Source organism: Eucyclogobius newberryi, unplaced genomic scaffold (genome assembly GCF_026437365.1).
Source record: "Eucyclogobius newberryi isolate DKJ021-1_F unplaced genomic scaffold, fEucNew1.0.hap1 SCAF_19, whole genome shotgun sequence".
Taxonomy (NCBI): domain Eukaryota; kingdom Metazoa; phylum Chordata; class Actinopteri; order Gobiiformes; family Gobiidae; genus Eucyclogobius; species Eucyclogobius newberryi.
In genome coordinates this window covers 13,119,081-13,142,225 of record NW_027315823.1, presented here as the reverse complement: position 1 = coordinate 13,142,225, position 23,145 = coordinate 13,119,081, and the positions used below count along the sequence as shown (strand labels likewise).

The window sequence follows — 23,145 nt, the reverse complement described above, 5'->3', positions numbered from 1 at the left end:
TGCAAAGAAAATCATTTCAGTCATATGAACTGCTAAACAAAACAAATTTTAGCTTAAATTTGAACAATGCCAGAATAGAGGCCTGTCTCACATCTTCAGGAAGATTGTTGAAGATTTTAGTTGGATAAAATTGAAACGCAGATTCCCCATATTTAGTCCTGACTCTGGGCACCAGCAGGAGCCCGGAACCTGAGGTCCTCAGTGTCTGAGATGGTTCTAAAATGTCCAAGATGTAAATTTAAAGTCTATTCTCTGAGCCACAGGAGCCAGTGCAAAGACCTGAGAAAAGGACTAATGTGATCGTACTTCCTGGTTCTAGTCAGGACCCGAGCAGCAGCGTTCCGGATGTATTACAGCTGTTTTACAGCTCGTTTGGAGAGGCCAGTGAGCAGGCCGTTACAGTAGTGTAATCTACCAGGGACAAATGCATGGATAAGTCTCTCAAAGTCTGGTTTAGACACAATACTTTTGATTTTCTTTAGAGTTTTTCAGATTGTAAAAAGCTGCTGATGTTATTGATTTGACGTGGCTGTTGAGTCCATTATTAGCCCCGGATTTCTAACTTGATTTGTAGGTTTTAGAGATGACTGCTAACACTTTCTTTTTGTTTCTGTGGGTCAAAGATGATGATTTCAGTTTTGTCTGAGTTCAGCTGGAGAAAGTTGTTTTGCATCCACAAACTGATCTGTTGGATGCAGTGACAGAGTGAATCTATTGGTCCATATTCACCTTCCGTCAGTTAAACATAGATCTGAGTGTCGTCTGCATAATTGTGATAGGACACATTTTCGCTGCGTATTGTCACGGCCCTCCCCTGCCTGTTGTGGGAGCTCCCCATGGCAGGCAGGGGTGGGGCCGCCTGATCAGTGGCACCTGAGTCAGATGAATTGTTTGTTACAACATGGGCACCTGCGGTTTATTGACAAGTACAGCCCATATATGTACAAGTTATTTTATTCAGGAGCCTGAAAAGTACGGTATGTACTATTGCCAGCTGGGCTTCCGTTGCCACGTACCTTTGGCTGGTTCTACAGGCATCTCTGGCCCGTCATTGGCTCAGGTGGTCGTGGAACAAAGGCCATCTGGCGCCGTTTTAAGTCACTGTCTGGCACTGCGGTGCCCTACAGCTTTAGGAGCTGTATTAGCAATATGTGGATGAGCCATATCTCCAAGAGTGAAACACTGAACAATCATTCATCTTCTACCACTTGTTCTCTATTGAATCACGGGCTTCTAGAGCCAAGCCCAGTGACATTGGGCCTTAGGTGCGGTACACCCTGGACAAGGCCTTGATAGTCGCAGGGTTAACACGCAACATCAAACAATGTTGAAAAAAGAAAAAACTCAAGGTTACTTTGATAACAGAGGGAGGTGTTTCACCTACATTACCCTCCTTGCAAAGCAGAGTGTCGCTTTTGAATGATTACAGTAGGAGGCTGTATCAGAGGAGGGGGCGGAGCCCGAGATACAGTCATTCGGATGTGGTGCCATTGGAGCTTTTGTGTGTAATCACACCCAAGGCGATTCCCATAATGAAACACCCCAAATGCAATATTTCAATCCAATATAAGACACAAGCTTTTTAAAAAAAGTTTTATTCCACATAAGCAAATTAAAAACATGTCAGATATTGGAATATTATTGAAGTGTATCATAGCTTGAAGCAAATGGTACACAGAAGATACTTTTTCAATTTTTGCCTGAACATTTGGTCTCTCAGTCCGTACACAATGGGGCTAATGAGCCTGGGTAAGATCTGAACAAATATGTAACTTGCAAATGTAACATTGATGACATTACTGGGGAAAAGGTAAACAAGTGATCTTACCATGAAGTGGAAAACATATGTCAGCATGCATAAGAGCAATTGAAAAGCATGAAGCAAGATGGTGTTTCTTGCCTTTTTTGCATCCCCACTTGAGGATTTGGCAGCTTTAGCCACAAAAAATATATGAAGGTATGTGTAAAAGAGTACAATCCATATTCCAACAAGGTAGATGGTGTGCAACACTTCCTGTTTTTTAAGGCTAACTGGGTGTCGAAACAAATTATCTCTTTGGCAAAAAACTGCAGACAAAAATAACTCCCGTGGCTCTGTAGCGATGAGTAAGAAAATGTCAGGAAAAACGCCAATTGAACTCAAAAACCAAATCCATGAAATCAATATGTATGTTGTCTTAATTGTGCAAAATTCAACATGCCGTAATGGAAAGCATATGGCAATGTAGCACTCCACAGCCATGATTGCTAAATTGAAAGGGGTATTTGAAGTGGTAAATATGGCAAAACTAACAATTACCAAGCAAACAGAGGCATTGATTTTGTAGAAAACATAACTACTGACATATAAGGTGATGGTAGTAGTGAGCTGGATCATATCATTGACCACAAGATGGATAAAGAGGATGTAGCGAGGTGTCGTGTAGAACATCTGAAAGTGGAAAAAAGTACAATGTAAAAGAATTTGACAACAAATGTGCTCTGCTAAATTGTTTTCCAGATAAACTGTTTATTTTACTCAAGTGAAGATTATAGGACCACCCTTTAAAGCTACTGACTGACTAGAGCAGACCACTAGGAGCAGTACATCAACTTTTGGACATTTAGATATTAAATTAATTTCATGGTCACTAGTAGCCGGAGTATTCTATTGTGCATACTTAATGTTTGATTTGCTGAAGAAAACATGAGCATGGATGGATGCCACTCCAGTAATAAACAACTTTTTAACATATGTAACAGTTTAAGTTACAAAAACAATATAAATATTTTAACCTGGCTCAGGCCAGATTGATCTTTGTCTCACTCTGAATTGAGTTCTTCACATTAATTGATCTGGGAAGGGCCGAAAGCCGTCGGGACGTTAAAAAAAGACTTCACACTGATTGTTTGAACAGCGGAAGAAGCAGAAAAATCTAAAATGTGTTAAATCCAGTGTTCAGATAAGCACAGTCCTCTTTCTAATCTGTAAATGTACAAAGTGCCATTGTGCATGTTTTTGAAAAAGAAAATTGTCTGTATTTCTCCCATGTAAATGGCCCATTAAACCACTGGTGCAGCTGACTTACATTTGGCCAAGTTTAAGAACACACTTTGCCATTGAATGTAAAAGGGCTCACACTGGGTGAGTCAAAATAACTCAAGTAAATGTGTCCTTAGTTTTATTAGTCATAGTTAATTTTAAATGACTATAGAAGGCACTGTAGACATGATGACCTGGTGCTTCCTGAAGGTGTGAATGAGCATCCCATTGATGTAGTTTATGATTAGGCCCAAAGTGACGACAATCACATTCTTGGTCACTGCAGATTGGTATGAGTCACGGTAAGGCTGCAGCGACACATTCATGGTGAGATTCTGAAAGGTAGAACTGTGAAAAAGAAAACCATGTATACATTTACTATAATACTTTTATCAACTACAAATCCTGCCATGAGGAAGTCTTAAAGGGGCTCAGTGCAACATTTCAGATTGTGTCTATGGCTGTGTCGTTGCCTGGAATGGGGTTCTAGATCTAGCATTTCATTCATGTGTTTTTATTGTTTGAAAAAATTTAGAGTTTGTTTTAAAAATAGATGAATGGATAAAAAAGTGCTTTTAACTGAGAATTAAATCTTGAGAAACATGCATTCTGTGCGGAGTCACCTTTCCACAGATCTAGCCTGCAACTTGAGCATGTTGAACATGTTCATTGTTGCTTCTATAAAAATATTATATGAAAATATGTTCCCTAGGTACTAGGTAAAAATAACATTGAATCTAGTATTAAAAGAAAACACACATTTTATACAATTATCAATACTGAACTAATACAATTATATAAATAGCACACACATTGTCCTTCACAGAACAGTTATAGAAATATAGTGTATAAGATCAAATGGTGATATTAAAGAAACAACTACTATAATATATATATATTATATATATGTATATATATATATATATATATATATATATATATATGTTTTTTTTAATGATTGGGCCATCTTCTTTGAAGTGAATTGTAGTGAAACCTGAATTAGATAAGAGAGTTTCTGTTAAGATTATTTGCATGTTCAGTTTTAATGATTGGTGAAAATGTTACTAGCAATAGATTTACAATAGATAGAAAGGAACATGTTGCATAGCGACAAATACATGTATACACATTGCTATACAAATGTACAATGAGTAGAAACAGCTGTAACAAGGCACAGTATGTACAACAATTTCATTGAAAATGTGGCTTGAAGTAAAAAGCATGCAGTAATATTTTGGAACATAGTTTAAAAATCTAAACTTGATTTTAAAATGTTATTTTTACCACAATGTTAAGTTGTGCATTAATCCAATAATACAAATTAATTAAGTATAATTAAATTATACTAAGTGATTCTGAAGTTGTTCCCTGTAATTTCTGTATATTGTTTGATTTAAATATGTTTTATTTACATCTTTATGACACATATATCCATACATTTTCAGAACAAAATAATGTAAAAACTTAAATAAATCAAATGCATAGAGCTCATTTTCACTTAATTAAATAATTACGTGATAAATAAAGAGTAGATGTTCCCAGGTATTTCTTACCTGCAGATTCAATCAGTGTGTGTTTTTCTGGTGCACTGGAGTCTCAAGGCTTTCTGCTGAGTTTATATAGAGAGAATTTAAAAAAAAAGAAAACATAATGAGGAGGTTGATATCAGGGGGAAGGACTTCAAAGCAGTTACCGTACTTACCATAGGTTCCCCATAACAGGAAACACTGATTCTGTATTTTGTATGTCATGGTTGATAAGAACTTAAGGGCAAATAAAATACATTATCAGGGCCAGTGGCAGCGTTACAACTTTCCGACCAAACATGCGCAAGCAGTTCTATGTTTCCTTTTTTGTTTTGATAGAAGGGCAGAATGTCTCCTCCTTGAACCGACACCTTAACGTGGTGGAGGGGTTTGAGCGCCCCAAATGATCCTAGGAGCAATGTTGTCAGGGGCTTTAAGCCCCTAACAATAAGGCAAACAGGTCCTAGGTGACGGATTAGACCAAGAACGGTATAGAAGCCCCTTATGAATCGGTAAAAATTAAGGCCATTTACTAGGGCCCCATCCTGGAGCCAGGCCGGGGTGGGTGCTCGACGGTGAGCGTCTGGTGGCTGGGACTTTTCCCACGGGGCCCGGCCGGGCACAGCCCGAACGAGTGATGAGGGGCCGTCCTCCCATTGACCAACCACCTGCAGGAGGATCCATAAGGGGCCAGTGCAGAGAGATCTGGGCGGCAGTCGACAGCAGGGGCCTTGTCGACCAGAAACTAACTCTGGCGACATGAAACGTCACTTTGCAGGCGGGGAAAGAGCCTGAGCTTGTGCGGCAGGTTGAGCGGTACCAACTAGATATAATCGGCCTAACCTCCACGCACAGTTTGGGCTCTGGAACCCATCTTCTCGAGAGGGGCTGGACACTCCAATTCTCTGTTGTTGCCCGTGAGGAGATGCCGCGGGGCTGGTGTGGGCTTGCTAATAGCCCCATGCCACATGTTGGAGTTAACCCCAGTGAACGAGAGGGTCGCGTACCTTTGGGTTGGGGACAGGTCTCTCTTTGTTGTGTCGGCCTACGAGCCAGCAGTGCAGAGTACCCTTGGAGTACTGGACAGTTGTTCTAGCAGGGTCTTCAACTGACACATCTGGTAGAGCTACTCCCAGATCCCGAGTGAGGCTTAGGACATTGAGTCCAAGTGGCCCATGTTCTCGACCTCCATTGTCAATGTGGTGGTGCTGTGGTCGGAAGGTCTCAGGTGCCTGTCACGGTGGCAACCCCCGAACCCGGGGTGGACACCGGAAGTAAGGGATGCCGTCAGGCTGAAGAAGGAGGCCTATCAGGCCAGGCGTACCGCCGCTTGTGCAGCCGCAGCAGAGTTTGGGGAGGCCATGAAGGAGGACTGTTGGAAAGTCTGGAAAACCGCCCAGCGCCTCAGGTGCGGGAAGCAGAGTTTCACACCGTTCATGGTGCGGGAGGAGACCTGCTGACCTCGACTGGGGATGTCGTCGGACGGTGGAAGGAATACTTTGAGGACCTCCTTAATTTCACTTTTTCCGAAGAGGAAGCAGAGTCTGGGGACTCAGACTCGTCCATCACCCAAGCTTAAATCACTGAGGCCTGTAGACAATTTAAGTATGAGTGGGGCTACCTTGTAGGGACCAAGAGCATATCCCCAGCAGTGCAGCGTTGTCCTCTTCCGCACGCACACTATAAATGTGACGTTATCATCCAATCATCCACCGCAGCTACACATGTGGACATCCATTGAACTAATCCGTCTGTTGTCCAAAGTATCCAATAAGATAAGATAAGATAAGATATTCCTTTATTGTCCACACATGGGGAAATTTCATTGTTGCAACGCAGGTAGATACAGAGGAAAAGGACAGATAACTTATAGGAAGTTTAACCTGTTACCACCCACCTATTTAGCACAATGGTTGGACATACCCAAATGGCATTGCTTATTAAAAGAGGATCTTACAGCCCATATCTAAGTGTGATGCATCATTAGAAAGCTTAGGCCTTCTAGTTTCTGCAGATGTGCACATTAACACCTGAATATTGTCAATTTGTAATGGTCCTGAGCAAGACATACTTCATTGTGTGCTTATGCTGTTCACTGTACATGATGTTTATCTTGTTGACAACTGTGTACAGTTTCAGATCTCTAAGAACAGGCATTTTGGTGCTGTTGACCTTTTTGTATCAAAAAGTATATTCGGAACAAGTGATCCAAATATGTGCCAACTGTGCCAAACCGCTTTATTACAATTTTAGCTCCTCTATGATCATAAAACATACATTTTGATGTTTTGTAGGCCACTAATACCCATGATAACTGCTAAAACAATGTATGTGAAAATATGAGTTTACCCATAAATTTCCGATATAAAGGTGAAAAAAAAATATATATATATATATATAATATGTTTATTTTATTTTTGTATTGATATAATAATACATATATCTAACAAAATGCGCGTTCAAAAGGCTAATAAAATCAGAAAACGTTATGCACAAATTCTAGTCCCCTCTTCTCCTCTCCTCTCCTCCTCTTTACAGCCTTACGCAGGAGAATTACAGAGGATTCTGTGTGAATAAGTTCTAAGTCCAGCCCCCCATTCGAAAGCTATTTTTATTGGCTAGAATAATATGTCAATCAAAGTCCGCAAAGTCACTGCTGACGTTAGCTATGTGGCTACAAACACGTTAGCTTCGCGCATCGGAACCGCCGCATTTTTTTTCTTCCGGAGGCTGTAGAGAACAAACCCGGTGACAGAAAAATGGATGGATGGTCTCATTCTGTAGGTAACAGTCTGAGGAAGAGATCGATGCCAAACCATCTTATAAGTCAAACAGGTCATTTGTTATGGACGGAGAAATGCGCCAGACGATCGCATTCTCTGACTATCGTCAACGAAGAAAAGTTTGTTTACTTGACAATATCTCGAAATCGAATAACTTCAGGAAAAATACAAGTGGATATTGTTTTTCAATGATTCCTTACGGACAGACTGAGTACAAGGATGTACAGAATTAAAGCCGTTTCGTCCGTCATAAACAGCAAACAGGTAGGACATGCGTTTGTAAAAGTTGAGACTTTCTCACAAACTATTGGTAATTGCTTCTTGGGGCATATTATTCAATGTAAATCAATGACATATTCGTTTTGTTGAGAAAATAAGCTTTAAAATGATGTATGGCTTGCTGGTATTGACCTCGGAAATAAAAGTGATGATGTAAGAGAATATTTGAGATATGGAAAATGCTCGCCGGCGAGCAGGTGGGTGGTAACAGGTTTTTAAGAAACACTCTTAATAGAAAAAACTCTTATAAACAAAACTCTTGTAAAAACACTCTTAATAGAAGAACTCTTATTAACAAAAACTCCTATAGACAAAACCTCTAATTTCTTAATAAGGAATGGAGGGGGGAAAAAAAGATAAAAGTAATTGCCCATGAATATGATGGGATTGCACATGGTTAAGTCAGTATTGCAAGTGTTCAGGGCTAGCAGTGTTTGTAATACATCCCATGGGGATCCCCTGTGAAGCTTTGTTGACATAAAGTTTGGGTCCCGCCTTCTAGGATTCAGGTTGATGGGGAAACTGGCCTAAGATTATGATGATAAATAGTACAGCATCAAAGTAGCATGTGTATCACTTAAGGTAGCGTTTGAAGTACATAAACACTGGTATCAATGCCTTAATAATGGTGGTTATAATTGTTCTTTTTGTCGGGCTAATTCAGAAAGATTCTAGAAGCGGTTCTCAGAACAGAGTAAGAGTTAATAAGAGACAGTAATTAAGCTTGCTGGGACCATATATTGAGTAGACATAGACAACATATAAACATAAGAATGGCCATTCACTTATTTACAATAGAGATTAGAGATACGTACATCATATAGTTAAATGCAAGTACAAAGTTCAATGTCAGTAATCCATATGAATTAAATCAGGTCCAGGTAGGAAAGTTCATAAGTGTGTCACGCTGGATGGCAATGCCTGTTGTGGTTGCAATTGTCCATTAAGCTGAAGGAAATGGAACAAGGAAGGGCAGTGTATATGTGTGTGCGTAATCACGAGCAGCAGTGAAATGTTCTTGGGAAAAGTAAAGGGTGGCTACAAGAGCCTCCTACCGGCCTGACCAGAGCAGGTGGAGTTAAGATAAGATAAGATATTCCTTTCTTGTGGTAGCATTGAAGTGAGGCTTTAGCCTTGCTGCCTAAAGTTCAGTCTGGCTCAGTTCGGCTCAGTTCCCAACTCGCCATCCAACCTGGCCTGGTCCGTCAGGCCTGTCCTTCGGATTCAGGGTATACACTGGTAAGTCACCAGCACACTGTAGCACTATCTACACATCCTTCTCCCACTTGTCCTCAAGTTTATGCTTCCCCCGCAGTCTCACATTTAGAACCAAAACTTGATCCCCTTCCACCAAACTGTCAAAGCGTCCAGTTTACATTCAAAGTCTAAAGTGTTTATGCGCTGCGAATCCGGCGTTTTGAGCGTCGGACGCAACACATCGAGGGCGTTTGAGCTTTGGACGCGCCACCAGAGCGGCCAGATTTTGGAATCTGGTTCAGCGTGTCAACAAGACTGAATAAACGCGCTGGACTACTGGTTTGCTAAACACGGAGGTCCAACTAGTGCGAGTAACAGTCAGCGTGAGTCGTTTTTTTAATGCATTTTTTTTCTTAGGCAAAGCAAGGAGCCCCACCACTGACGGCGCTGGAGCGCAAAGCAGTCGCCCAGTGCGAGCCCAAAGTGGAGCCACGGAACGCACAAGCTCAGAGGAGAGAGAGAGAGAGAGGGAGAGAGAGAGAGGGAGGGAAAGAAAGAGAGAAGAGGAGACAGGTAGTTCCAGAGCGTAATCTTACCTGTAAATGCTTTTTTATTCTTCACAAATGTGACTGACCGTGGATAAACCAGTCACAAGTCTCCCCAGAGACATTTTGAGAGACCCAGATACACAGATTCCGAAATTGTACTTTCAAAGATATCCAATGATGTCTCACTCATGTACATCTGATAATATTTGAATATATAGTTAGTTAGTTATGGTCATTTGAATGTAAACCCCTCTGAATTCGTTTTACTGAGAAAACGGGGCTCAAAACATTCCTCACCTGTGTGAGCCCAGAGTCACAGGGGTGCTCATTTGCATCTCATTGAGATAAGCCCTCCCCTCCTCACACTGACTGTTTTTGGTGTATCAGAAAAACCTTATATTTAAGACATTTTTATTACACTAATTACTAACGGTAACAATCTACACAAACAAAGAGTTAAGTGAAATTTTATTTTCACGTTAACAAATCACATGTTTTGCCACAACTTAAAACCGGTTCATTGAGAGTATCTTGGACCATTAGATATTCACCATTTTCAATAAAACTCTGCATTGTCCGTTTAATATTAGACAGAGGCCTTATTTATCAATGATTTCCTATTAGTTTGCCGTCTATCAAGTTTATCAGAAAGCCCTTTGGCGGTCAGTTTAACTTCACGTTTGGCAACCCAATAACACTGCTAGATCTCACAGCAGTGCGCTGAAGCAGCATAGCATAGCTTAGCGCCATCTGCTCCGGTGCCCGAGGCAAAAGTGACGAAAATCACGAAAACTAACACCAGACCATCATAATACACAGCGTTAAAGCAATCCTTAAGAGTAAAAGTACCTCAGTTCCGTTGCAATGCAATACAGCGGTCCAGTGCTGTAGATCTCACAGCATAGCATAGCTTAGCTTAGCTCCGTTCGGCTCCAGTGGAACAAGCCAAACTCAGAGGCAAAAGTGACAATAAAATCACAAACACCAAACAACCATAAAAGCACACCACGCACGACCCACACAACCCATAAGGACTACAGAAAGAAATACAAAGCCACAGAGAGGCCGATAACAACAACGACACAAGCTAGCCGAGTTAGCCGCAAGCTAGCGCAGGAACAAACACAACATAGCACGGATTGTATCTTGTGACTACTCACGCCATGAGTACCGGGGCACTTTCTTTTCGTCTGTGGCATTTGATAGATTTAGTAGTGGTAGAATCATAAGCTCTGGAGAAAGTCTGGAGAAATTAATGAAATGTCTCTGAGGAACACGTAGCTGCTGCTGGATAAGTAGCTGAATAAGTAGCCATGTGCTTCCAGCTGATTGGTCAAAAAATAACAACATTGCATAAGGTGACGCCCCCGAGGAGCGCTGGAAAAAGACCCGAAAACTACCCATTTTTAACAGCTTAATGTATACTTTTAAGACAACCAATATTGTTATCTGAAGCACAGAGGGGCTCCTTCATAATTTCAACTTGCAGATTCTGCAAAAAAACAAAAATCACAAATTTGAAAAAAATAGCCGGATTTTGCTGTTCTTCTTCCGGACAACAATTAGTGAGGCAAACGGCGACTCCGATTCACGTATGACACCAGCCTCCAGAAGTTCCCTTAGATGTTGCCTCACGGCCTGGTCCTCACAGGTCTTGGTCTATGTTTGAATGGAGCTCCGTTGCTCAGGTTGATGCGAGAATACATCTGAAATTTCATGCAACTTTTTAAAAACATTTTCCTTCCAGTCTGGAGGAATAGGCGATTCACCAAAGTCCAGATTGAGAGGATGAGAGGTAGTGTCAGGTGTCGGATGGTTAGTTTCCATGCTGTGTGATAAGATTTGAGGGGACAAGGAAACCATAGCAATGGTTCTGAAAGGCTGAATATGTATATTGTGTTCTGTCTCATTCATTAGGATAATTGGGATCTTTGAGTTTGATTGGCTTGGGAGCTTGATGAGGGAGTTCTGTACACACAGTTCTGTACCTGACTGACGCACGGTGCAACAACGTGATGACTATGAGAGAGAGAGAGAGAGAGAGAGAGAGAGAGAGAGAGCAGATCCGAGTTTTCCACCTGGGTTAACTTCAAATATATGGAACTTCAATATAAAGATGTGACACTAAAAGCCTGTTGTCACTTACCAGAAGGAAGTTAAATGTCTTGTAAGTGGCAGCAGGCCCCTCAATAGAGAGGTCCATCTTAACATGAGGTACTGATAAAAATAATGTGATGTTTTGTTTTTTCAGCTGGCATTATTCCATGAACTCGATGAATTCTTCACTGCAGGGTCAAAATGTGTCTACTGCTGTAATAGGCCAGTACTACCTAGAATCTTTTACCTCTGCACTCGCCAAAAAAGTCCTGGTTATGGTTCTTGGAATAACCATTAACTATATCAATGGAACTATGATCTACACTTTCCAGAAGCACCAGGTAAGATTTAGGTATTGCAATAAAAGAGCAGTGAAAAGTGACTGCCTTTTTTTTTTTTTAGGCCTTTTATACAAACCCTCGCTACATCCTGTTCATTCACCTGGTGATCAATGATATGATCCAACTGTCAACAAGCATCTTTCTGTTTGTGCTGAGCTCTTTCCACATCAATGTCTTTCTTTGCTGCATTATAATCAGTTGTGCAGCCTTCACCACTCAAAACACTCCTCTAAACTTAGCAGTGATGGCTGTAGAGCGTTATTTTGCTGTATGTTTTCCTCTTCGACACTCCAATTTGTGCAGTGTTAAAAATATTTGCATATTGATTGCATGTATTTGGACCTTAAGCTTGATGTCAATTCTACCAGACATGTTTTACATTATGGCAACACACTCAGGACAGCTGTTTCTCTCTAATATTTGTAACATGAACAGGTTGATTACTAATTTAGTTTCAATTAAAAAGAGAGAAGTTCTGTCTACAGTGTATCTTGTTGGTGTTTGGCTTGTTCTTTTTTATACTTATATAAAAATATTCTCTGCTGCCAAATCACACAAATCTGGAAAATCTTCTGATAGTAAGAAGGCTCGAAATACTATCTTGTTACATTCCTTTCAGTTGCTGTTGTGCATGCTAACCTACATCTATTATGTGGTGCTTCAAAGACTTGTTTACCTGTTTCCTCTCCATTTCATACATGTAATATTTGTGTGGTATCTTTTGGTACAGGTTTTTCCTCGGTGTGTTAGTCCCATTCTTTATGGGCTGCGGGACGCTTTCTTTAGAAATCACCTGAAGAAGTACCTGCCTTGTTCAATTTGCTTGAGGTATGAATAGTCATGTGAATACAGTGGTGCAATGTTATATCATACACAAATAAATTAATGGAGCAAACTCTGACTTAGTTCAAAACCAAGGCAACCTAATATTTGTTCTGAATGATACATTTTCAAACAAATTAAACTGTTAAGATAAATGTATTGCTAACTATTGTAGTAAACATATGTCATGATTTTTAGATGAAAATCATCGCAAGAGAAATTGGCTAAAAAAATAAAAAGAGTTTGGCTGTGAAGGATTTGGAAATGTGGTCAAAAACATTTGAGAAAAAAAAAAAAAAACAACAACACAAAGTTAACCGAAGACACCACAATTGTAATCAAGTGTGCCATTATGAGGCCGAGTGCTGTAGTGTGGAAAAACACACAAAACATTAATGTTTGATATAACAGTACTTCAAAAATACAATGTTGAAAGTCACACAACAGCTGTTAGGTAATCCACAAATAATAAAAATTTTAAAAAAGTGTGTACTGATTGTGTTGGGGTAACAGTAGGATATGAAGTAAATGTCGTCTCCTGCTCTTCATCATTTATCTTCATCATTCATGTGCATATAACTGATGAGAATAGAGTGTTTATTTTTCCATTATTATTGAGTGTCTGCGTGATGTCACGCAGGCTTATGTTCTTGTAGTATTTTTTAGTATTATATTTTCCATGATTTTCCATTTAGCCAGTTTCAACTCCTTAACGCTTCAACTGATTTCAACATGTTGTACCTCATTACGATCGCTTTCGCAGTAGTACGTGTGCTATTACTTTTTACATTTGAACAACTTGTACTTTTTGCAGAATTGTCGAATTTTCAAAAGTCCCCAAATCTTTATTGAAATTTTGTGAAATTTTGAAAAGTATTATATTAAATAAGTCCAGGTTCCTCTATGGCATTGTTCACCTGCTTACTGGGCTTGCCCAATTGGTCACTTAGATCAAGTTCCATCGTGGCATTGGCTGGCTCCTGTGTCATGGACATGAGCCTGTGAAGTACTTGGTCTGTTTTCACTTGTTACAGAGGTTTGACCACGATCTCGAGAGAGAGGGAGGGAGTGAGAGAGAGGGGAAGAGGGAGTGAGTGAGAGGGAGAGATGCAGACACTCTAGCAATGGCTTCAGCAAATTTTCTAGTTAGGCAGGAGGGCCACAAGCTGGCGAGAGGCCTATTAATCTCGTAAGGCCATGTGAAGCACTGCGAAAGTGCGCACGTAGTGCGCACGAAATCGAGCGCGAAGCGCTCGCCCACTTCCAAACACTCACTAACGCACTCCTCCACTCATGCACGCCCCGTGCATACTAATTAGTAGTAGGAAAATGGAACATTACCGTTGTAAACGGGCGAAGCCCGTGCAAGAGTGCGCACTAAACGAGACTTTACATTGGGATGACGACCTTTCGCGGTCGTCATCCCCATATAAAGCACTCATTTGCGCTAAGTAGCTCACAAATACGTTCCCCATCTCTTGCATGTTCCGTGCATATAAGCATGTAATGCAAAAATTGAACATTATTACTGTTTAGAGGGCCAAAAACACAAAGTGGGCGGAGCCCACTCAAAATTAACGAAAGTACCCGTCAGTGACCAGGGACCCACACCATGAGGTAGGAAAGCGCGAGCGCGACCGAAAATGTATAGCTTCTTCTTCTTCTTCTTCTTCTTCTTCTTCTTCTTCTTCTTCTTCTTCTTCTTCTTCTTCTTCTTCTTCTTCTTCTTCTTCTTCTCGGGACCAACCCCCCTATTTTTCACCCAGTGAACATTGACGAAAAGTCACAAAAATTTACACACCTCTAAAAATCGTGCCTCCTTACATTCTGGCTATCTCCCTTTTCTAAAATTAAAAAAAATTGGCGCGTCAGCGCCCTCAAATGTACCAAAAATGCATTAAGATAGAAAATGACCCAAAAAAAATCTTATCGTAGAATCATGAAATTTGGCGCAGAGGTAGATGGTGACAAGAGAAGTAAAAAATATTATTACGGCAACGCTGTCCGCCCAACCAAATGTCGGCCATATTGCTTCAAGCATGACTCGGGAGTTTTTCCAAACGTCGTACTTTTACGAACTCCTCCCAGGGCAATGGCCCTAAAAAGCTGAAATTTGGTGAAAATGGTACTGAGGAGTGGGACATCAAAAGTTATTCAAATGACATTGACCCTGTCACGGTCTCTGAGCGGCGAAGCCGCAAACTGTAGCTAGAATTTCAGAAATCTCCCAAATTTAAAATTTCTGCCGTTTGCGCCGATAAAGTCTGAATTGCGTCAAATTAGAATCAGTTGTTAAACTCTTTGCCCTAAACCTACTTGAAGTGAAATGAATTAATTTGGCGCCACAGCGCCCCCTACAGATTTTATATGGAGGTTAAATGTTTAGTTTTGCGAATTTATATGAAATTTGACACAAAACTCAATTTTGGCATCCCCATCAAAAAAGTCAATGAGACCCATGTCATAATTGTTATGTCGTTGCCGTAGCGATGACCAAAACCTCCCATGTTATTCCAATTGGGAAATCGCCAGAACATGTTTACACTTTAGACTTTCACGATCCCCTCCCAGGGCGTTAGCCCTATTAACCTGAAATTTGGGGTGGACCATCAAAAGTTATCCACATTTTTATTCAAAGAGTCACGGTGTCTGTGCGGCAAAGCCGCACATTTTGTCAAGAATTCAAAATAAAATTGCTTTTTGATGGTAAAACAAAGGGGAGAAGATGTGACAGCGTCACAGATTCAGCAGTAGGCGTAATAAAAGGACAATTGGGGCGCATTAGCGCCCCCTCCTCTAGCGGCGTGGCGGCGGCGTGGCGAGGGCCGATCATTGCCGCTTGCGGCTATATTTATTATTATTATTGTTATATTATCTTGTCTTACGCTAGCTGTTTTTTTATTTTATTTTTCCATCCATCCATCCATTTTCTACCGCTTGTTCCCTTTCGGGGTCGCGGTTGACTGGAGCCTATCCCAGTGACTTCGGGCCTTAGGCGGGGTACAAAAAATAAAAATATTGTATTTTTTTGTGTGTGTTTTTTAAACTTCCTGTAAGTTATTTGTTCTTTTCCTATGTATCTACCTGCGTTGCAACAATGAAATTTCCCCATGTGTGGACAATAAAGGATTATCTTATCTTATATCCTTCACTGAACTCAGTCCTAACACTATTGGGCAAAAACATGTATTTAATTTTCCCTTCCCATAGTCATCTTTTGCGCTCAAAGTTAATGTCCGCTTTTTAAATGACATACCGTAAATAGAACTGAGATGACATTGTGGGCTACTGTGACAGGGCAGTTTATGTGTAGCCTGCATTCTTTTTTAAGAGTATAAGGGCCAACCCTCCCCCAAAAAATGCGGGGCACTACGAGAATAAAGTCATTAAATGTCCTTTTAGGCATCCCTTAAAGTAGACAAACTCGGTAAAACACACAGAACACCAAAACAGCTGTTTGCAGTCTGCACTTCCACTCAGCTCCTCCTGACGCCAGGATTGATGTTTTACGCACCTGCGCCATCATCCATACAACTCATTCCACCTCTTACAGCCTGACACACCCATGTAGCCCAGGCTGATGACTACAATGAAAGGATTCTATAAAGACATATAGTACTTACACTTGGCCATGGCATGAGCGCAGCTCCAACAAAACAAGTGCTCCCACCACAGGAATACGTAATTTTACACATATATCCCAACAGTGAGGCACTGCGGCTCCACAAGCCCGTAGTGCTCTGATGTAAAACCTATGCACACAAAAAAACTCATATGAACATTGACTTTGTTCAAAGTTTAGAAGGGTGAAGAGGCAGAAGTCAAGGGTGCAGGTTATTGGTGAAAATGATCCGAGACTCCCTCGCCTGCTGCGGCTGTGGCTCTGCGCGCGGTCAATGTCCTGCCCAGTGTCCACCTGAGCCATGCGCAGGCCATCAACCAGAAGGACATGGGGACCATGCACCGGGGAAATTATTGTTTGTTACGTCTAAAAGGTTAAAAGTTAATACAAAAGCCCACAATATATGTCAATCTTATAATGCGGATAAGATTGACATATATTGTGGGCTTTTGTATTAACTTTTAACCCATCCAAGTCAAGCGCCATTTGCGTCCTGGCCGTGGTGCTGAAAGTGAAACGCGCATTGGACCCGGGTCTTTATTCTCGTTAAATGAGTTTATTCTTGTTAAATGAAGGACAGTGATGCACCAAAAACATGGCCGACCATAACAGTTTAACATTTACATCTATTTCATCAAGCACCAGAAATCCCACCTTAAGGGAATTTTAGAAATTGAAGCTTCCGTTGGTTTTATGTTGGTTTTACAGTCTGAACCCCCAAGTATGTGGTAAAATCAGTGGTGTTCAGATGGAAGACTTGGAAAAACGTGGCAACAAAGTCCATACCGAGCCAGTCTAACTATGTCTCGCTGCTAATGCCCTCTGGAAGACCATATGTCATTCTACAACAACATGGATTATGTGGCTATCCGTGACTTTTATTAATACTATTGTTGACATGGCCAGCAATGTTCCCTCTAATTTTCCATGTGTCTGGGCAAACACACAAGCTCCTTGGGCACACTAAGGACCACAGTGTAGTGATACAGTGTCAATTACTTTAACTCTTTGTCTGTAAAATATCAAATTACATTTTTTTTTTAAATTAGCATTTCTTCTACCAATGAATTATCTAGTAGTAACAGCATGTAATCATTAATATCCATAAATAAAAGCACGCAATACAGGGGAGCACGGGCCGCGGTGCGCCGTGCTCCCCCGTACGCACTCCCCGTGCTCCGCGCCGCACTCGCCGCCTAATGTTGGCCTAATGCTCGTTGCTGAGAGAGTTTTTTAGCATTTCAAAACAATTACTGCCACAAAGATATATTGAAGCTTCAAAGCAAAAAGACGAAAAATATTACGTCTTTTCAGCTTCAACCCATTTTGAGATGATCCCTAACAGGACGTGAATCATTTGGTCTCAAAAACTCTCCGGACACACACAAAATCAGAACTGTACAGCCCTGTGCTTCTTCCTCATGCAAAACCAGTCTATGATCTGATTTATTTCATGCTTTTCATAATAAGGGCGCATTCATATAAACAATAATGCACAATTAATCAAATGTATTTATAGAGCACAATTCGTATTCAAAGGGCTTTACAATGTTAAAACACATTTAGAAAAAAAGAACACAATGCAGTTCATAAATATATAAAACAGTGTATGTCAAATAATAAAAACACAAAAGCAAATTGATGTGGTATTTAAAATATTAAAAAACAGGTAAAAGGATTTCAGTCATAGGCCCAAGTGTGGACGAGAAAGACAGGGATGGACTTGGAAGACACTAACTATTGACTCACCCTTTCTTTACACAACATGCTCTCGTCAGTGAAACTTTTTAAACACGTGACACATCAGCGATCACAAGCCATCATCAAATCCTATATAAATAATGTATCATCGAGACACTCGTTACTGCAAGTTCAAACCTCAATGGAACCACCAGGTAAAACGATATTTTATTATGTGTGTTGTTTTTAATGAATAATAAATCATTGGAAAAGTTAACATTCTCAAACATGAATGTACTTTCTGTAAATGTTATGACCACTAAGAAATGCTTTTTGTTTTTACAGGGCATTTGACATGAATTTCTCCAGTTCCTCCAGCTCTAGCAGTAACTCGACTCCTCTGGTGGTGAGGGATGATCTGATGACCGCCATTATGAAGAACGTTATCACCGTGACTCTCTGTCTTTCCATCAACTACATTAATGCTACTCTGGTTTATACCTTCATCAGGCACGAGGTCAGAGGAGAAGTTCATGGATATAAAGATGTATTTATATCTTAATTCAGTCACACATCTAATCTATTATATCTCTTTTTGAGTTGGTACTTAAAGGAGACATATTACACAAAATTGTCTTAAAGCGCTTTTAATCTTGTTATAATGGTCAGTCAAGTTAAGGTAAATTAAGATAAATTTAAATCTTTTAGCTTTTTGAATAAATAAATACATAACAAAACATATAAATGAATTGCTTGTTACTGAGAAATGCCACGATGAACAAGCAGGGCCAGTATATTCTGCAGTTTTGAACAGGAAGTAATTTATCCTACTAAAGCCTTTTTAAATTATTATTGATGTTTACATACAAAATGTAAAATGATATATTGAAATACTATCTGCCAGACAGAACTGTGTAATCCCTCATTTGTCCAGGAATGCTTCATGGTAGACACAGTTTCAACAACTGGCAGTTGAAATTTCTCAATTCAGATCACTCCTTTTGAAACCTTTTTTGCCACTGCCAGAACAATATGTCAACTTTTATCTAGGATGTCGCAATAGGATTTTTTTTAACTGAGTTGATTAAGGCATTATGCATATAACTTAACTTTTTTCTTTCATTCATTCCAGACATTATTATTTTTTACAGTGCAAATTATTCTATAGCTCATGACTATGACATGATTGATTTCAAAAAATAAATTATTCTAGTATTTTAGTATTGGTTAGATTTATTTAGAGAGCTTATAATATTTGTTCAAGATATTCTTGTTATCTCTTCATTCAAGCGTAATTACCTGCCAATGTAGTTAGAAAATATGAAGTAAAATGAGACAATTCTTCCCATATTGGCAGTTTATTTTGCTTGCAATATGTGACATAATGGCAATTATGAAACTTGGAAACACTCTTAAAATGTGAATGGAATCTATAGTAGACAGACTATTCTAATCAAAGTAAATCAAAGTCTATTTTGAATTTAACAGCAATAGACACTGAAAGCAAACTTTTCTTTTGTTTTGAAGATTTTCAAAATGAATCCTCGCTACATCCTCTACATCCACCTGGTCATCAACGACATTATCCTGATGACACTGCTGACACTCATTCAAGTCTTGAGCTACATCATTTATACTTTCCATGTGTGGTTGTGCATCATATTTCTGATATTTGCTTTATCTGCTAATTTCAACAACCCCATGACTCTTGCCTTCATGGCCATTGAGTGCTATGTGGCAGTCTGCTTCCCCCTGCGACACTCACAGATCATTACAGTCAAGAAAACATACATTTTAATTGCCTCAATTTGGCTCATTAGTGCGCAGTCAGTTCTTCCTGATATCTTTGTCTCTTTGGCCAGAGAGCGTCTTGACTTTTTTCAATCTCGAGTATTTTGTCACAGGAAATATATTTTTAGAATTCCTGGTATACACGAGAAGGATACTATCTTCAATGGTGTATTAATGGTCAGTGTGTGGCTGACTCTCATCTACACATATTTTAAAATACTTTTCACTGCAAAGTCGGCTTCAGCAGACGCGAAAAAGGCCAGAAACACAGTCCTGCTTCACAGCTTCCAGCTAATGCTGTCGATGCTCACATACGTAGATAATCCAATATCAACAGGACTAACAATTTTGTTCCCTCAAAGTGTGCCTGCCATTCGCTTTTCTGTCCCCATAATTCTCAATGTGATGCCACGTTTAATCAGTCCACTTGTTTACGGGATACGAGATAAAGAATTTAGAAAATACTTAAAAAGATATTTGGTTTGTAAGAGTTGATTTAGTAAATTGAGTTCTCAGTGTGAAAAGTGACAGTGACAGGGAGTTCTGTTCCTTCTAGTTTAACAACTGATGCAATATATCATTTTGCCCATTGCAAGATTACTGTATAACGTGACTAAAAATAAATGAAACTAAACTTTGTCGTTTAACTGAAATCTGCTGTTGCTTCATCTACATGTACAGAATATCATCGTTCATTTTAAAAACAAAATCATTTAGTTCTATTATCATGTTGTCCTTAACATTGTTGTTTAATTGTTGTGGATGAGGAGCAATATGCACTGTGTTGTTGCATCTTCCTTCCCTTTCACAAACCATATGCACCATAATGTATTCTAATCTGAAACATGTTGATTACATGTACAAGTGTAAATGCAACCTTTGACTAAAGGTCATAATTACTACTGCTATTTATATTACTCTCTCTCACATGGACCATTTTCCAGAAATGATAGCTCAAACACAGCCTTTGAAACGTGGATGTATAGTAGTATAGTATAGCATTAATAGAGTCAATCCAATAAATGTAACTATTATACTGCAGTGAACGCTAAAAACACACAAAGATGGTTGATTGAAAGTGCAATTGAAGAAGTGAGAAAGACAAAGGATGTGAACAAGAGATAGTGTGTGATTGACTAGCCTAAAATAATAGAATTCAAAAGGAATCCAAATTCAATAGTAGGTGTACCCTATTGTTTCACGCAGAGAAATATGTTCTCGGCCTTTGATTTACACTCTAATGTTGCACGGGCAACCTGTCTGGAACAGTAGTGACCCATTTCCAAAATCACAGCTTGGTGTACATTTGATGATAACTAGATCATGATCCTGGCTATTCTGCATGTTAAAGTAAAAATAATAAGCAAAATAGAGTTTTAAGAAACCATCATATAATAATTTTCACATCCTAATTCATACACTCAAACTTGTTATAAATGGAGGATTTTGTGTGCCAAAATGAAATTATTTAATGCACAATTATAATCAATTAAATTATACAATGAATTTAATTAACAATGTACAATCAATAAATGTATGTAAATGCAATGTATTATTAATTATTAATACAATCAATGTATTTAATGTGTCAATAAATAATTTAAAAAACATTAAAAAGATCTATTTGATAAATTCCTGATTTCATGGTGTTGGTGTAGCCATTAAAATAGTCTGTCAGACTCAGTCATCAACCTCAGGTTGTGGGATTTAGAGTGCTCTGGTGAAGTCCATTTCTCTACAAAGGGGCCACTTCTGTCACTGTAATGTCACCCAGATTAGCAGGAAAACTGTGGAAATGTATTACAGTGGCAGATAGCCTAGATGGCCCATTATAGAGCCGTTAAGATACTGTCAAGTTTGTTCACCTTTTCCCCTATTTTTGTATTCATATTTTTCCTGTTCTATTTCTTAGATTAGTTCTTTATATTTATTCCTGTTTTTGTAAAGTATTGTTTATCAATGTTTTTCCGCAGTTTTTTCTCCCTACTCCCGGCTTCGTTTTGCGCGCCCTGGAACCTTTAAATGGAGCGCCAGGAACGGTCCCATCTCGTGCGGCAGAGCTTATGTTCCTCTCTCCGTTCCGCTGCCCCCTGCAGGTTTACATGGTTTCGTAGCTTTTGTCGCTTAGACACGCGGAAACGTGGGACGAGCCGGAGGAGGCTGCAGGTGAGCGGCAGGTGCGTTCTATGATTGATACGTGGCAGGACTAATCGGCAGTCCACGCCACGAGGAAATGAGACTCAGATTTGAGCCAAAAAAATCATCCATTCAACCTTTAAAAAGCTCCAACAAGATGTGAATAATAAAAAGAAGAAAAATAAGTCTACCAAGGTAATGACTGTGGCAACAGAAGAGTATCCATTGTCAGACAGTGCCCAGCAGCTGGCTACGGCAATTAAATTGGTCATGGGACATGTGCACCCCTATGGTGCCACTACGGGTGGCACCACTGGCCTCAGACCCAAATGCAAATGCCAAAACACCTGGTTCAGCAATCATCTACAATCAAAGATGTGGATGAATACATTCTCTCGTAGGGCAGGAGCTGGAAGAGGACAAATCGGGTTTAATGTGGCTCCTAATCAATGCTTAAACTGCTTTGGGACAGGGCATTGGGCACGAAACTGCCAGAGGATGGTCCCCATCAAATGGTTCCACAATTTCAAGGACCACAAATTCTGAAAATAAGTCAACCCATGTCAAGCCAGAATCATCTACCCCACCCATGCCCCTCGTGGTCTGTCTGGTTATACCACATCTTTGGGCCTTGGCTGGGCACTGTTTCTATTTTTCACCAATATTATTGTTATTGCTTGTGTATTGCTTGTGACTGGATGCTGTGTTGTCTCAGATCACTTGTAGAACGCATGATTACATCTGCTCTCACTAAACAACCTGCACATCTTTTGACCTTGATGATACACACTGACTATTACTCTGCCAAACATAAATCTGATAATGTCAAGACTCCTATACTTTATCCTGAATCTGATGAATTTAATTACTACATCCCACCATGTGTTTAATTTGGGATGATCCTTGTCTCACACCATTTTTTGTCCATAATGCGTTTTTTCTATTAAATGTTTTCTTTTATGGATTGGCTGAGTGATTTTGCCACATGATTTTGCTAAGTATAAAATTATTTAATTTGATTTTTAAACATTTAATATGTTTTTTTTGGGGGGGGTTACGTTCTATTATTTTGTAAGGTTGCGTCTGGCGCCTCTTTAGTGTGATCACATGTGGATGTGATCAAAAGGGGAATTGTGAATGTTGACCAAGCTATTGTCATGCATTTTATATTACCGTGTCATTTTTATCATATGGGACACACTATTTTTACTGTGTACTTTCTCATTATCTGTGAACTGGTACAAACAATGATAAAGCTGACATCATGCCATTATATCAGACCCAAGCAACAGCTATATAAA

The 23,145-nt window shown here is 39.7% G+C and overlaps 3 protein-coding genes across 3 annotated transcripts; 2 read left to right on the top strand and 1 right to left on the bottom strand.

Annotated features, from left to right (window-relative positions):
* Positions 1–1,651: 1,651 nt before the first annotated feature.
* On the bottom strand, positions 1,652–2,431 carry LOC140366224 (odorant receptor 131-2-like). The gene has a single exon (XM_072452893.1). The coding sequence runs from the start codon at positions 2,429–2,431 to the stop codon at positions 1,652–1,654; it is 780 nt and encodes a 259-aa protein (XP_072308994.1).
* Positions 2,432–11,858: 9,427 nt separating this feature from the next.
* LOC140366153 (odorant receptor 131-2-like) lies at positions 11,859–12,676 on the top strand. The gene has a single exon (XM_072452826.1). It carries the CDS (start codon positions 11,909–11,911, stop codon positions 12,629–12,631), a length of 723 nt encoding a protein of 240 aa, XP_072308927.1. The 5' UTR covers positions 11,859–11,908; the 3' UTR covers positions 12,632–12,676.
* Positions 12,677–18,002: 5,326 nt separating this feature from the next.
* Positions 18,003–20,203, top strand: LOC140366223 (odorant receptor 131-2-like). The gene is made up of 3 exons (XM_072452892.1): positions 18,003–18,010; positions 18,263–18,434; positions 19,445–20,203. The coding sequence occupies exons 1-3, from the start codon at positions 18,003–18,005 to the stop codon at positions 20,201–20,203; spliced, it is 939 nt and encodes a 312-aa protein (XP_072308993.1).
* Positions 20,204–23,145: the final 2,942 nt, after the last annotated feature.